General features: G+C 33.2%; 1 protein-coding gene across 5 annotated transcripts in view; it reads left to right on the top strand.

The window, feature by feature from the left end:
• The window catches only part of Zcwpw2 (zinc finger CW-type and PWWP domain containing 2), a 130,984-nt gene that overhangs the window by 50,624 nt on the left and 64,588 nt on the right, over positions 1-15,772 (top strand). For 3 of the 5 annotated variants that reach the window (XM_040289894.2, XM_040289892.2, XM_021731781.3), the window contains exon 3: positions 9,749-9,908. The exons of the other annotated variants lie outside the window; for them this stretch is intronic. In XM_040289894.2, coding sequence (XP_040145828.1) covers positions 9,749-9,908 — 160 coding nt within the window. The remainder of the gene's footprint in view (positions 1-9,748; positions 9,909-15,772) is intronic. 5 annotated transcript variants of the gene reach the window in all.

Raw genomic sequence — 15,772 nt, 5'->3', positions numbered from 1 at the left:
AAAGAAGAATTCAAACTATCACAATTTGCTGGTGACATGATTCTATATCTAGAAGATCCAAAAAATTCCACCAGAAAACTTCTAGAACTAATAAATGAATTCAGCAAAGTAGCAAGATATAAAATCAACACCCATAAATCAAACACATTCCTGTACATCAGTGATGAGTCCACTGAAAAAGAAATTAGGAAAACTACTCCATTCACAATAGCCTCAAAAGAAATGAAATAACTGGGAATCAATCCAACAAAAGAGGTGAAAGAACAGAACACTAAAGAAAGAAATTAAAGAAAAACCTCAGATTTTTGAAAAAATAAATAAAATATATAATAATGAAGAGAAAAAGAGAGAACACTCAGATGGAAAGATCTCTCATGCTTCTGGAAGACAGAATTAATATTGTCAAAATGGCCATACTACCAAAATCATTTATTCAGACTTAATGCAATTCCTACTAAAATCCCAATGACATGCTTCATAGAAATAGAAAAAGCAATTTATGAAACTTATTTGGAAAAATAAGAGACCAGAATAGCTAAAACAATTCTTAGCAAGAAAATTGAAGCAGGAAGCATCACAAATCAGATCTTAAACTATACTACAGAGCTATAGTAACAAAATTGGAATGGTATTGGCACCAAAATAGACTTGTAGACCAATGGTACAGAGTAAAGGCCACAGAGACTAACCCACATAAATACGGTTATGTCATACTAGACAAGGGTATGAAAATCATTCACTGGAGAAAAGATAGCCTCTTCAACAAATGGTGCTGGCAAAATTGGAAGTCCATATGTAGCAAAGTGAAATTAAACCTCTATCTCTCACCCTGCACAAAAATCAACTCAAAGTGGATCAAAGACTTAGGCACTAGAACAGAGACTTTGTGCCTAATAGAAGAAAAAATAGGCCAAATTTTTACCATGTCAGCCTAAGATCTGACTTTCTTAAGACTCTTAAAGCACAAGAAGTAAAATTAAGAGTCAATTAATGAGATGGATTCAAATTAAAAAGCTTTTTCTCAGCAAAGGAAATAATTAATTATATGAGGAGAGAGCCTATGATTGGGAGAAAATCTTTACCACATGAACCTCCAATAAGTATTAATCTTTAGGATATTTAAAGAACTCAAAAAACTTAACACCAAAAAAACAAATAACCCAATCAATATATGGGCTAAGGAACTGAACAGACACTTTACAGAAGAAGAAATACAATTGATTAACAAATATATGAAAAAGGGTTCAACATCTCTAGTAATTAGAGAAATGCAAATCAAAACTACTCAAGATTTCATCTCACTCCTCTCAGAATGACAATCATCAAGAATACAGGCAACAATAAATGGTGGCGAGATTGTGGTGAAAAGGAACACTCATATATTGCTGGTGGGACTGCAAATTGGTGCAACCACTATGGAAAGCAGTATGGAGATTTCTCAGAAAACTGGGAATGGAACCGCCATTTGACAAAGCTATCCAACTCCTTAGTTTATACACAGAGGCCTGAAAATCAGGGTACTATAGTGACACATCCACATCAATATTTATAGCAGCTCAATCCACAATAGCTAGACTATGGAACCAACCTAGGTTTCCCTCAATAGATGAATGGATAAAGAAAATGTGGTACATATATTCAATGTAATATTACTCAGCTTTAAAGAAGAGTGAAATTATGGCAATTGCAAGTAAATGGATGGAGTTGGAGAATATCATGCTAAGCAAAATAAGCCAATCTCACAAAACCAAAGGCCGAATGTTTTCTCTAATATGTGGATGCTAATTCACAATAAGCATGGGGCACTAGGGAAGAATAGCATTATCTTAGATTAGGTAGAGGGAAGTGATGGGAGGGTTGGAGAGGGGATGTGGGGATAGGAAAGATAGTAGGATGAAATAGACATTATTACTGTGTGTGTGTGTGTGTGTGTGTGTCTACATGGTAAATATGATTCTGCAACATGTTCATTCAGAAAATGAGAAATAATATCCTATGTATGTATGATATATCAAAGTGCATAAATGTATTATACGCTCATGTATAACTAATTAAAACAAAAAAATTTAAAACTGTCCATTAGATATGACAATTTTTAAAAACCTTTAGTCACTTTAAAATAGTTTTCTAATTTATATATATTTTTCAGGCTTACATTATTTTGTTGCCATTAGCTTAACTTGAAATTTCAGGTACAATTTTGATTTGTTTTAAGGCCTTGTCTCTCTGGAAAGCTTTCAATTTTTAATAGGAGTATTATTCAGTCTTGTCATAACAACTTTATATCAGTTTCTATCATGATCCTTTCTTATCGTATACTCTTATATAAAAACACATTTGTTTTCTTTATGAAGGGAAGAGCAAGCCAATAGATTTTTCTTAGTCCATTTTCTTTTTGTTGTTCAGATTAGATCTTTCCTTTTGTTTAAGAATGATCCATGTTTAAGTTCACTGAGTCTTTCCGCTGTCATGTTCATTGTGCTGTTAAACTATCTGTTGATCTTTATTTATTGTATTTTCTGTTATAAGATGTTCATTTGTTACTTCTTCATGTCTTCTATTCCTTTTGAATCTGGGGTGTGTGTGTGTGTGTGTGTGTGTGTGTGTGTGTGTATGTATGTGTATGTTATTGGGGATTGAACCTATGGCCTTATACAGTAACATAGGCAAGTGCTCTAACACTGACTTACATCCCCAGCCCATCCATTTTATTTTTTATTTTGAGGCAAGGTCTAAGTTGCCCAGGCAATACTCCTGCCTCAGCTTCCTGAGTAGGTGGAATTACAGGCATGTGCCACCATGCCTGGCTTAATTTTGGATACCATTTAAATGTGTTTAGCAAGCTGCTTTCTCTAGTATATTACAGGGATTTGGGGGCACCTTTTATTACTGCCAGATGGGAGTGAATGTCCAGCTTCTTCATTGAATTGCAACTGATTTCCAGGGAGAGTAGTTACCTCTTTCTTACTAGGGAAAGGTAGGAGTTTAGGTTCCCCATTCACAACACTGGCTGTAAAGGGTAGAGGTGTCTTATTCCTGCTCCCAGGTTACCTTCAGTGACACCATGGGAGAGGTCTTGCTAGCCCTGGAAGGTGATATAAATCTTCCCTTCCTAATAGGACTCCTTTGCCACGTCTTAAGGGAGAAAATGCTTCATTATTGTTTGGTGGTTTGAAGTCCAGGCTTACCACTAGTCTTTGCCGTGGGGATAGGTTGGAGGGCAGGGTGGCATAGTTTGTTCTGTCTTGCTATACTGCCCCTCTTCTTGTCTCTTGGCTAAAAACAGCAGATTTCACTGGGGCTTTTTTTATTTGTTTGCACCTATTGGTATTTCTGGGCTGCTCTCTTCCTTAACACTTAGTCTAAGAAGATATGAGGCAAAAGAAAGCTCAGGGAATGCACTATTACAGGTTTCAGTGTCTTAGCTGTTATATTTTTTTCATTCATCAGACTCTTCTTATGTTTGCTTTAAATCTAATAGCCAGGATTTTTCTGTATATCTAGAGGAAAAAATATAGAGAAATGATTGTCTTGTCCAGAACCAGAAGTTACATAATAAATTTGTTTTATACATTTTTTATTCACAGCCCCAGGGCCTTTTATTCTATTATTTTCTTCAAGAATCAAAAATATAGAATTGTTACTGAAACTCCCTAGGTTTACCTCACCTACTTTATTTTTAATTTTAAATTTTTATTTATTTAAATTAATAAACTTTTTTAGAACAGCTGCAGGTTCACAGAAAAATTGAATGAAAATTAAGAGAATTTTCACATATTACTTCTCCACCACACACAGCTCATTCACCATCAACATCCTGCACAATATCATACATTTATTATAAGTTATGAACTAATATTCACTCATCATCAACCAAGTATGTATTAGGGTTCATTCTTTGTGTTGTACATTTCATGAGTTTTGACTATAATGACATATATTCACCATTATACTGAATGGTTTTACTATCTAAAAATCCTTTGTGCTCCATTCATCCCTCCCTGCAAACTCTTAGCAACTATTGATCTTTTTACTGCCTCCATACTTAGGCCTTTTGTAGATAGCCATATGTTGGAATCATACAACATGTAGCCTTTTCAGATTAACTTTCTTCTCTTAGTAAAATGCATTTCCATTTCTTCCATGTTCTTTAATGCCTCCATTGCTCATTTCTTTTTATTATTGAGTAAAATTCCGTGTTTTTATGTACTACAATTTATTTATCCATTCACCTATTACCTGTACATCTTGGTTGCTTCCAAGTTTTGACAATTATGAATAAAACTTCTATAAGCATCTATATACAGATTTCTGTGTAAACATGAGTTTTAAATTCCTTTGGGTAAATACCAAAGAATGCAGTATGCTGAGCTGTATGATATGTGTAATTTTTTAAGAGACTGCGAAATTGTCTTCCAGAGTGGCTGTACCATTTTGTATTTTCACCAGCAATGAATAAAAATTCCTGTTGCACCACATTCTTACCAGCATTGTTGTTAGTGTTTTGGGTTTTGGCTTTTATCAAATATGTCTTTTACAGATGTTTTCTCTCAGTCTGTGGCTTGTTTTCTTAGTCTCTTGACAGTTTTTTTACATAGCAAATGTTATAATTTTTTAAATTTTAATGAAATACAACTTATCTTTTTTTTTTCTTTCATGGACGGTACCTTTAGTGTTATAGCCTCACTTTTGTTTGGATCTTTATTTCCCTCTGTTATTATAGATCTTGTCCTCTTCTAATCTGATTTTTCTACTAGGAGTTTCTCATCAGTATGAACTTTTGTCCTGCAAATGATCTTTATTAGATCTAAGTGTTCATAGTGCCCAGACTGCTTTAACACCTTCAGAATTTGTTGCAGTTTTCCCTACTGCATTTTTTGCTGAATGCTTGTTGCAACTTTGAAGTTCTCATTTCTCAAAGCCATTAGCCCTCTGGTTGCCTTCCTTACCCACTCTTCTTTTCTCACACAGAAGCTAATTTTTTGCAGGTCTTGTAATTGTCAGTAGTTTGCACCTACTAGTCCTATTTTTGGGTTCTTAAATAACTATTAAATTTTAACATAGATGTTGTGTGTCATGTATGGTATTGCTTTTATATTTTACATACCTACATTAGATAATTTCAGGAGATTCTAACATGGTAACATTATTGCCACTATCATTCCAGAACCTCATACTATTTCATGTTACATTCTTAAGCAAAAATTCTCAAAGCTGGGATATTTTGGCTCATTATCTTATTTTCATTCATGTTCTTCTCCATGAAAATATAAGATGTTGAGTGTGAGATGGTATAATTGGCTTATTCCAGCATACACACAAATACAGAATCCCTTGAAGTCAATACCTAGATTCATGTTCTTGCTCTCTCACTTACTAGTATGTGTTGAATTTTGTTCCCTTAAAATTCATATAATGAAGCCCTAACACCTTGTACCTCACAGTATGACTATATTTGGACATAGGGCCTTCAAAGTGGTAATTAAGTAAAAATGGGATCATTATGGTGGATCCTAAGCTAATGTGACTGATACACAGAAACTTTAGAAATGCATATACAGAGAAGAAAGGCCATGTAACGATACAGCAAGAAGGTGGTCATCTGTAAGCCAAGGAAAGAAAACCCAGAAACAAAATACATCAATACTTCAAGCCTCTAGGACTATAAGAGAGTAAATTTCTATTATTTTACCCACCCAGTCTGTGATATTTTGTCAAGACACCCTAGTGAACTAATATACTGTCTTGGAAAATGTGTGAAATCTTTTGGAATTATGTGCCCTTTGTTGATGAGGGCTTTTCTAGGTATCAAATGTAATGCTGTTGTAAAAAATGTCACTGACTTCCATGTAATAATTTAAATGGACATCAAGAAGAAAAAGTTGGGTAATAACAAGTATTTTAAGAGGTATGAATATGAATACTCATTTTATGAAGTTACTTATGAAGGTATTTGTAGTTCCATCTAATTTTTCACATCTAAAATTAACATTTTGAAAGCTTAGTGTTTGTATTCTCAAAGGGTAGTACTGAACTTTTAACAACTCTATCTCAAGAAATGGATTTGTTTTGGTCACTACATAATGAAAAAACTGTTAATAATTTCATTAGCAATTCATTTACAGTTTTGTGCTACTGAGGCTTAGAATTTAAAATTACAAATGAAATATATTTTACTCCTAACCCTAAGTTATATCTAATATATAATTAGGGCCATCAATATTCCTGAAAAATACAACTATATCTCACTTCTTCCTTACTCAGAAGTAGGATGCATTTGACTAAGTGGCCACTTACGTTCCATTTTATGAACTAAATTGAACACAAATTTAAAATTCAAATTAAGAAAGTCAATGTACTTATGTTGCTTATTCAGTAGCAAAAGATGATAGGATAAATTGCGTAGTAAAATGTAAAGATAGAATTAACCTATAAGAAACAGCCAAACATCAGATCTTAATTAAACAATGTTATAGATGCTGAAGTTTCAAGTGGAAAGACCAGCGGCTGCAGAGATACTTAGCATTGTAGCATTATCTGGGTCAATTCTCAGTAACCCATGGCCTTACATCCAGATTTTAAGACTCAGAAACTCAAATGTTGTCAACATCTCAAAGTTCTTCTTTCTCAGAAGTGTTGACCTGCTTTTATAAAGCTAAAGGGAAACTGATACAAAATCGAGAAATGCCTATTTATAAAAACAAATCATTGTCAAGATAATAGCACTTTCTTTATGTATGGGCAAGCTCCACGAGGAATCAAATTATATTAATTACGTCTATGTCCACTTGCTGATGCAACACACACTCATGTATTTATAAAAATACATATACATGCTGGGGTTGTGGCTCAGTTGTAGAACGCTGCTTGCCTAGCATGCATGAGCACTGGGTTTGATCACTAGCACCATATTAAAAAAAACTAAACAAAAATACATCGGAAGCCTGTGTCTTTGGATTATTCCTATATATACTTGGGGTAGAGTTGTACATACTATGAAGACAAAACTATTTCCACAATGTTTAAGCAGGTTTGCTTTTTAATATTCAAGAAATAGTATTGTTTTCAGCTAGAAAGAATCCAGAAGTTAAAAGGAGAAAATAACAGTTCACATCTCACTTAGTTTAGGAAGATATATTGCCAAGCAGAAACTAGATTTTTATTTAGGATAACTATTTTGAATATATTTATAGAGCATTTTACAAAGCTTTTTCATAAATATGAAAATTCATTTATAGAAAATATATTTGCACCCTAATGTGCTATCATCCAAAGCACTTGGTATTAAAATATGCCTTCAAGTTTACAAAGCAATCCAGTGATACTTTTTAGATAGTATATAAATGTATAAATTGAGATTTATATTAAATCCTTTCAGTATTATAAACATTAATTGATTGTTTTTTATTTGCATTATTTTACATGCAAATTAATATAATGTATATGTGTCTGTATGTCTTCCCGTAAGTTAGATACAGCACAGAGATTTCTTGGCAAATATAATATTCATATGGTGATGATTCCAACTCATCCATTTTACTCCAACTTTTTAGGAATAAGGCCCAAGTTAAGTTTGTTCTCCTCTTAAACATCCAAACCATAATTAGAAAATGATAGTGACACATTTCTAATATGGTATAAATAAAAGGCAAATGCAACCATGCTTTTGTTGGGGGCAAGAATTATCTTATTACAAATCAGTTCCACGGTATAATAAATGTGTACAACATTAGTTTCTTCATGATATATTGGTACTTTCCTTGAGGTGGTTTATCCTGCTAAAATTTATCTTTGTACATGATTAATTGTAACACCTAGCATCTTTTATTTTTTGGAACCAGGGATTGAACCACTGAGCCATATCCCCAACAACTCCCTGTTTCTCCCGCTCTCCCACTTTTTTTTTTAATCTAGAGACAGGGTCTCACTGGGTTGCTTAGTGCCTCCCTAAGTTGCTGAGGCTGGCTTTGAACTCACTATCCTTCTTCTTCAGCCTACCAAGCTGCTAGGATTACAGGCATGTGCCACCATGCCCAGACAGCCTGCACCCCCCCCCTTTTAACCATGTTTATGCATTTTACTTTCTATCGCCCATAGATTCTAACATTAAATATGTACTTTTCTTGTAATTCTGATACCTTTTCTTTGGGTTGTCTATTCTTACTGTTCCTTTCCACTTTTAAGTCAGTAGAGTGATACTTAAAAATTTCTTTTCCGTATGAAAAGAAAAATAGGAAAGTAGAAGTGCACAGTACAATCTTAGAGTTGACAGTGTTTGAACTGAAACTGAGGTCAGTGTGAGGGCAGAAATGAACATCAGCTTTCTTCAATCATAGCAAGTCAGCTGATAGATATAGCAATAGGGGAGAAGTAATCATGTTTTCTTCATCTCTTCCCTCTGCTTAGCTTTTCCTTTAGTTTGGTACACTCTTTATTAGCTGAGATATACAGACTAGGAGTCAGAAAATTCCTCTCTGTGGCTTGAAGAAATGCTAAAGTGTCCCAGTATTTGGACACATGACAGTAGTTTACATAATTCATCTTTAAATCAGCATGTGGTGTTGTCTATAGTTTAATGTGCCTTAATTAATGAATGGAAACTTTTATTAACATCTAATTCTTTTTAAGAGTTTATTCTTTTATTTATATTTCATAGAGTGATAATTTAAGTCTTGGGCCCAATCGATACTGGATATATCATAATTTTTATCATCAAAATAGCAACTTGTCTGCAAAATATTTCTCTCTTTTGTGACTTAAGTGTTAGAAATCTTGAGAGGTTTATGCTAAATGGAATAAGTACTACCTATAATTTGAAATTACTTGGCATAATCAAACCTTTTTAAAATTGCTGTGAGGTGTAAAGCTCCAAGTAATAAACATGAACCCCTTAAATTTTACAGAGTTTAAACAGTGAGATGTAACAATTACAGTTTGGTTGCTTTAAAAATAGATGTTAATTTGGTTGAAAGACCTAAGGTTCCTAAACTAGAATAGAAAAATGGAAGAATTGAAAGGGACAAAAGTGGAAGTGAATAGCCAGAGATAAACCTGAAACATATCGAGAAGTTTCTATAGATTTATGCCATGAAAGAATCTATTTTTTCTAAATGTTTATTTTTAATAAGAGTAAATTTTTTTCTCCAGGACATTCAACAAGGTGGTTAGCTGCCAACAAAGCAGATATAGTTAAAAGTGACAGTATAGAACTGTGGTGCTCTGTTTCTGCTTTTCCCACAATAGTTTTACTGCATAGTATTGTTACAGCCTGAGCTGGTAATATTTTTTTGGCAATCCTTGTTCAAAAAATTGTGTCCCCTTCTGTCAGCAGCCATGCCAGGGTATTAATATTTTGGTAATTAACCATTCTGATCGGTTAGAATTAATTCAGTATTGCCATGAATTTGATGAATTTTTTATCCTATCTTTCCAGTCAGTAGGGCCTAAATGTCACTTATTGACACTGGAGATCATTCTTTTGTTTTATAATTCTTTCCTTTTATATCTTATCTATATCTTAAATTAGTGACTATTTCAAAGATTTCTGTAGCTATAGAGTAGATACAACTTACTACTTGTCTCAAATGAATACCCTATCTTTAAAAGATGTAAATAGAAATATATTTGTGTTTTGTTCAAAAGTCATTAAAATTCAAAGGAAGAAGTCTAATAAATGATTTTGAGAGATGTGTTGATGTCTGTCTTATTTTAAAGCATCAAAATAATTTAAAATATTTTCTTTTGAAAGTTGGCCAGGAATACTTTGCCCTGATCCATTTAAAGGTAAATATGTGACTTACGACCTGGATGGAAATGTCGAACAATATCACATAGAATTCTTGGGTGATCCACATTCAAGATCATGGATAAATGCAACATTTGTTGGACATTATAGTATCACATTAAAGGTAGGTGCAGTAACAAAAAATCAGTATTCTTTTTGCATTTGTTTTCATTTCAGATCCTAAAAGATATACAATTATATAGTTATTTATTTATATAAATAATTGTTTATATAAACAAAATAATGCATACTCCATGCTTAAATTCAAACATTTGTATTTTAAAGCTTTTTTCCAAAGAAATTATGGGTATAAAATAGCAGTGGAATTCTCGATTTTATTTTTCCAATGGCAATATAATAAAAATCAACTGAAGACTTTATGTAATTGCCTTTTGAAACAGTTTAAGACTGTCATTTGGCAGTTTTAAAATTCTCATGGGAAGACTCAGTTGTAGCCATAGTCACAGGGAAAATTAATTATGGAGTACAATCAGCTTTTCAAATTTCAAAAAGAATATTTCATCATGCTAACTCCTTCAGCATCCTTTTGACTCTTTTTAAATGTAAAATTCTTTGCTACAATTAATAGATTAGATTCTCAAATTGATGAAAATAAGTGAAATAGATTTATTTCTGAGGATTGTTGTCATATATACATATATAAATTCAATTATCTTCATCTATTTTCTAATATTGAAACTTTCCATCTGCAAATCACTCTTCATTAAAATCTGATAAAAGGTAGATGTCATAAATGTGAATACATTTGACTCAATTTGGATAGTGAGAAATATACATATAAGCATGCAGTTTTATCTTCAATAAAATCTGTGAAAATTTGAGATACTGTAAAATGGGACTTACTTTATCTTTTGCATAAATAGCACTTTTATATAATTCAGTTTGAAACATCTAGAAAGAAATTAGTTGTGAACCAGTCATCTTAATGTGAAGTCCCTTCTTTGCTCTCATGTTTTGGGTATGTTCTAGACACATTCACTGGCAATCATGGGAGACAGGAAAGAGTATATATCCTGTGCTCTCTCTACCTTTCTGGTGGATGAGAAACCTAGCTGCTCATAAAACTGACTTCAGAATCTTAGATTTGTAATAATGTGGTAAATAAAGAACAGGACATTTCTAAGAAATTATATTTAAATATAAGTATAAAAATCAAAGTGTATTTTTAAATTATCTGAACAAGTATTCTCAGAATTTGAAATTTGTCAGGAGTAATTTACATAGTCTGATTCTAATATGTTGAAGAGATGCCTATAGGCCCAAGTTTTTATTGCAGCACTCTTAACAAAAGCCAAGGTAAGGTCTCAACCTAATTGCCCATCAACAGATGAATGAAGAAAATGTAGTGTGTGTGTATGTGTGTATACAATTGAATATTATTCAGATTTCAAAAAGAGTGAGATCTGTTTTTTTCTTGGGGGGTACCCAGGATTGAACTCAGGAGTACTGGACCACTGAGCCACATCCCCAGGCCAATTTTGTATTTTATTTAGGAGACAGAGGCTCACTGAGTTGCTTAGTGCCTTGCTTTTGCTGAGGCTGGCTTTGAACTTGCAATCCACCTACCTCAGCCTCCCCAACTGCTGGGATTACAGATATATGCTACTGTGCCTGGCTAATCCTGTCATTTGCAGCAATATATATTAAGTGAAATAAACCAAACACAGAAAGACAAAGACCATATGTCCTCACTTGTATATAGAAGATAAAAAAGTTGATCTCATACATGTAGAGCATAGAATATTGGTTCCCAAAGGCTTAGAAGAGTAAGAAGGGCAGAGAAGAATAGAGAGAGGTTGGTCAACAGGTACAAAATTACAGTTAGGTAGAATTCATCAGCTTTTTTTTTTTTAAGCTTGTAAGTAATAAACATTTATTTTGCATCATTCTGGAGTCTGGGAATTCTAGTCAAGTCAAGGACAGATTCAGTGTCTGGTACAGACCTGTTTCCTGGTTCACAAATGGTCTTCTTTCCACTATGTCCCCACATAGCAGAAGAGGAAAAGATAAGAAGAATTCATCAGCATTTTTAAGTTCCACAAGTGACTTCAATGGGTAGTTGAGGAAGAAATACTGATTTAGTTTTTCTCAGCCTTGAGACATCAGTTTTGTTGGTTTTATCCCTACCATTAATATATTAATCTAGCTTTGGCTATGGCTTACTATTTTCTACTGCCTTTCTTTCTTCTGTGTACTAATTTGTTAGTATTGCACTTTCATTTGCCTGGAAATTATGGGTTCATAGGTTAACATGTCTAACTGAATACTAATCACTTTAATTGAACACAGCTTTAGGTTGTTCTTGTCATTCAACATTATGCATAATTTGTATATAGCATTAATAAAACCGATTCAGGATTTGAACTTTTTATAACATGTTTAAGTTGATCAGCTATTGTATAAAATCATTATAATTTGCCTTGGGCATAAATAACAATACTACTAGCAGTATACTGCAACGATTGCTTGACTGCTGCCTTTCTAGTTTCATATATTGCCAAGGAAAAGTAGGCGATTTACCCTCTGCTATGGTTTGAATGTGGTTTGCCTCCACCAAAACCCATGTTGAGGTTTAATTCCCCAATGTAATTGTATTGAAGTGGTGGAGACTGTAAGGGAGATAATTAGATCTTAAGGGCACCACCTTTAGAAAACATGACTAGTTCTCAATAGAGCTGAATTACTTCTTGAGGGAGTGTATAGTTATAAAAGACTGAGCTTGGCCGCTTGTGAACTCAGCCAGTTCTCTTTTCACTTCTCTGTCATTGCTTTGGTATGGGTATGGTTTGAATGTCCCCTAAGTATTCATTGTTATTGAAGGCTTGGTATTTAGGGTGGCATTAATGGAAGGTGGTGGAACATTTGGGAGGTAGAACCTTGTGGGGACATCCTTAGGTTATTTAGGGCATGCCCTGCGAGTTGATTGGGGAACACCAGTCTCCATCTGACTTTCTGGCAGTGTGAGCTCTTCTACACAGGTGCTTTCATGAGGTGCTCCATCTGCTCTCCTCACCAGAGGTAAAACACCTGAGCCTCCAGATCTTGTACTATGAACCTCTAAATACTGTAAGCTAGATAATTTTTTTCTCTTTACAAAGTTAGCTACAATCGTATTTTGTTTATAGTGATCAAAAACTGACAAATACATCATATTGTGGTATAGCAAGGGTACCCTTCTGAGTATGCTGGTTCCATACTTTTTGAATCCTCTAGTCACCAGAAAGATGCATGAGCCAAAAAAAAAAAAAAAAAACACACAACTGTTTTCTTTATAAATTTCCCAGTGTCACATATTTTGATATAGCAAACACAACAGACTCCCTGGTAGTAGCATGTACCTATTGTCATATTTAGCTTTTTTTTTTCTTTTGTCCATAGTGTTAATAGATGCTTTTGACTTATTTCAGCAGGGTGTTTACCATTGTATGTAGGACATTCCAGTATAGATATGCAGCCATTTATTTGGGTACCAGATGTCATTTGAGTATTTACCCATTATATTAAAGCAACCCCATGAACATAGGTATTATCATTGTTTGACACATGAAAGAAAGTGAGATTCAGACTACACATCTACATGCTGAATCAATTGATAAATAATAAGGCAACGATTAGACTCAAGATATCTAAATCTCAAGTCAAATGCTTTTCTCTTTGTACAGTCTGCCAATTTACATATGCATGCCAAGTGCTTTAATTTATTGTTGAGTATTTTCTCAATAATGAAAATTTTCATCCTTTAATTCTAATGCACATGTTGAATGATGGCAATCTTTGGTAGATGTGCTCTTTACATATTTTCTTTTTTTTGGTTTTCCCTTTGGGTGGCTAGAAACCACAAAGAACAAGCAGAATTCTTGATATTTTGATATTGCATATGCAATAATCATTTGACCAGTGCATCTGGATTAACATATATTTGTGCAAATGTTTTTTCCATGATTCATGAGGATCCAAATTATAAGCATGCAGTCTATGATGAAGATTAGCAAATGATTTTATAACTAGATCATTAGGCAGTGTTGCTTTCAGAGTAATGGAGTGAAACTGGATACATATCTGTTGAGCCAACTGATTGGAAAATATATTTGAAAACAAAAACCAAGAAACTGTTGTATCATTCCTACTAGCAAATAGTCTAACATAGTTGCCAAATTCTCAGTAAAATGTTATCATACTAATTCCATATTTGTATTCAATTTGCCATAATTTTAGAATTATTGTATTACAAATAAAAATTAAGCACTGATGAAATATTCTCCATCACTGCAAAAAAAAAAAAGAATTATTGGATTACAACTTTTTGTTTGTTTTCTAAGCATTGTTTAGATTTTGGCCTGGAAAGTGGTTAATAGAATTAGAACATGTTCCTTTAATTGTAACTTATTTGTGAATAATCTGCCAGAAACCTCAGGAAAGGAGTAAAGTTATAAAGTGATTTAACAAAGTAGCTAAAGAGGCAGACTCTGGAGTCAGGCAAGCTCTTTGAGTTTAAATGCTGGCTCTTTTTGCTTATTAATGAGTGACCTCAGACAAGTCACTTAACATTTACAAATCCCAGGTGTTTCAACTATAAAATAGACACTATGACAGTATCTACCTCATAAAATTATTGTGAGAGTTAACTGAGATAATACTTGTAAAGCATTTAGTGTAATATTTGGTCCTGTAATAAACTCCCAATAAATATTAGTTATTCATTGAAAGTAAAAGGTTAAATGAAAGGTAAATCATGTATTTTGTTTTTATAGAACCTCTATGTCTATAATATATTTAAAGGGATACCAAGGGCAGTCAAGAAGAGAATCAGGTGGGGTAGCTCCTGTATTAGAAATTGAGGAAAATAGAGTTAGTTGGTCATCTTATTCTTTGATTTTTAGTCCATAACTGAAATGAGGCTATTACTACAATGCCTTTCTAGTTTAGTGTAAACAGAAGTGCTAAGAACTATTGAAAATAGGAGATAAGTTAGAGTTTTCTTAATCTGATTGCTTCGTGAATGAATAGGCCCCAGTACCAGCAATGCCTCAAGAGTACTTTGGACTTGCTTGATGGAATTTGGAAGGAGAACAAGAAATTCTGTCTCTCACATTTTTGGAATTGAATGAAACCAGTTTCTTTTCCTATCCTGCTTTTCTGACTTACATTTATATATGCTGACTTTGCTGCTACATAAATTCTTAAATTCACCTCTGTCATCTCTCTTCATCATCACTTATAAGTTTAGACAGCTGTGAACTTGTATGAAAGTTTAAAGTCCAAGTCCAAATAATATGACCAAATTCACTCAGTCTATAAAAGACAGAATAGGTAGCTACCTTTCTCATCAAAAGAAAAATGTGCTAAGTATTAACTAGGTTTGTCATACTGACTCTTCAGTGGGATAGTAATATTCTTTTCTAAGACATTCCAATATATAACTTTCTAGGTTTTCTAGAGATATGTATTTTCTGTTAAAAATATTGATTTTAAGCCAGTCTACAAGGCTAACTAAATTCCTCTCAGTCATACTCCTTATGAGTAAAGTTAAGACTGTCTTACAATGAGTCTTCTGTGTTGGGGTTTTTAGATTACTAAATAGTTGTAAATTAACTTCTTGATACATTCTTTCAATAGGGAATGGTGAAGTCCAAAACTTTTATGTTAGAAAGTCTGCAATGGAATATATTGACATCTTTTTCCTTATCTTTTCTTTAATTCTCTTTCTACTTTTTTTTTCTATTGAGGTATCTTAACCAAAAGATTTTATTGGCTTACAAAGTCATTTCATGAATTAAGTAAAACCCATTATTTTAAATTCTGAACAATGCTGATTAAACTAATTTTGAAAACAAATTTCATAAGTAATATTTAGTTACCATACTGATTCTGTGTGACATATTTAACCATTCTCTTCACCTAAATTCTTACCTACTCTTGTGATTCTATCATTAAACATTAGAATCTGAGCATCTGCCTGTAGTAAAT

This window comes from Ictidomys tridecemlineatus, chromosome 2 (assembly GCF_052094955.1).
Source record: "Ictidomys tridecemlineatus isolate mIctTri1 chromosome 2, mIctTri1.hap1, whole genome shotgun sequence".
NCBI classification, from domain to species: domain Eukaryota; kingdom Metazoa; phylum Chordata; class Mammalia; order Rodentia; family Sciuridae; genus Ictidomys; species Ictidomys tridecemlineatus.
The sequence above is the reverse complement of the archived record's forward strand: the minus strand, read 5'-3'. Positions and strand labels throughout refer to the sequence as shown.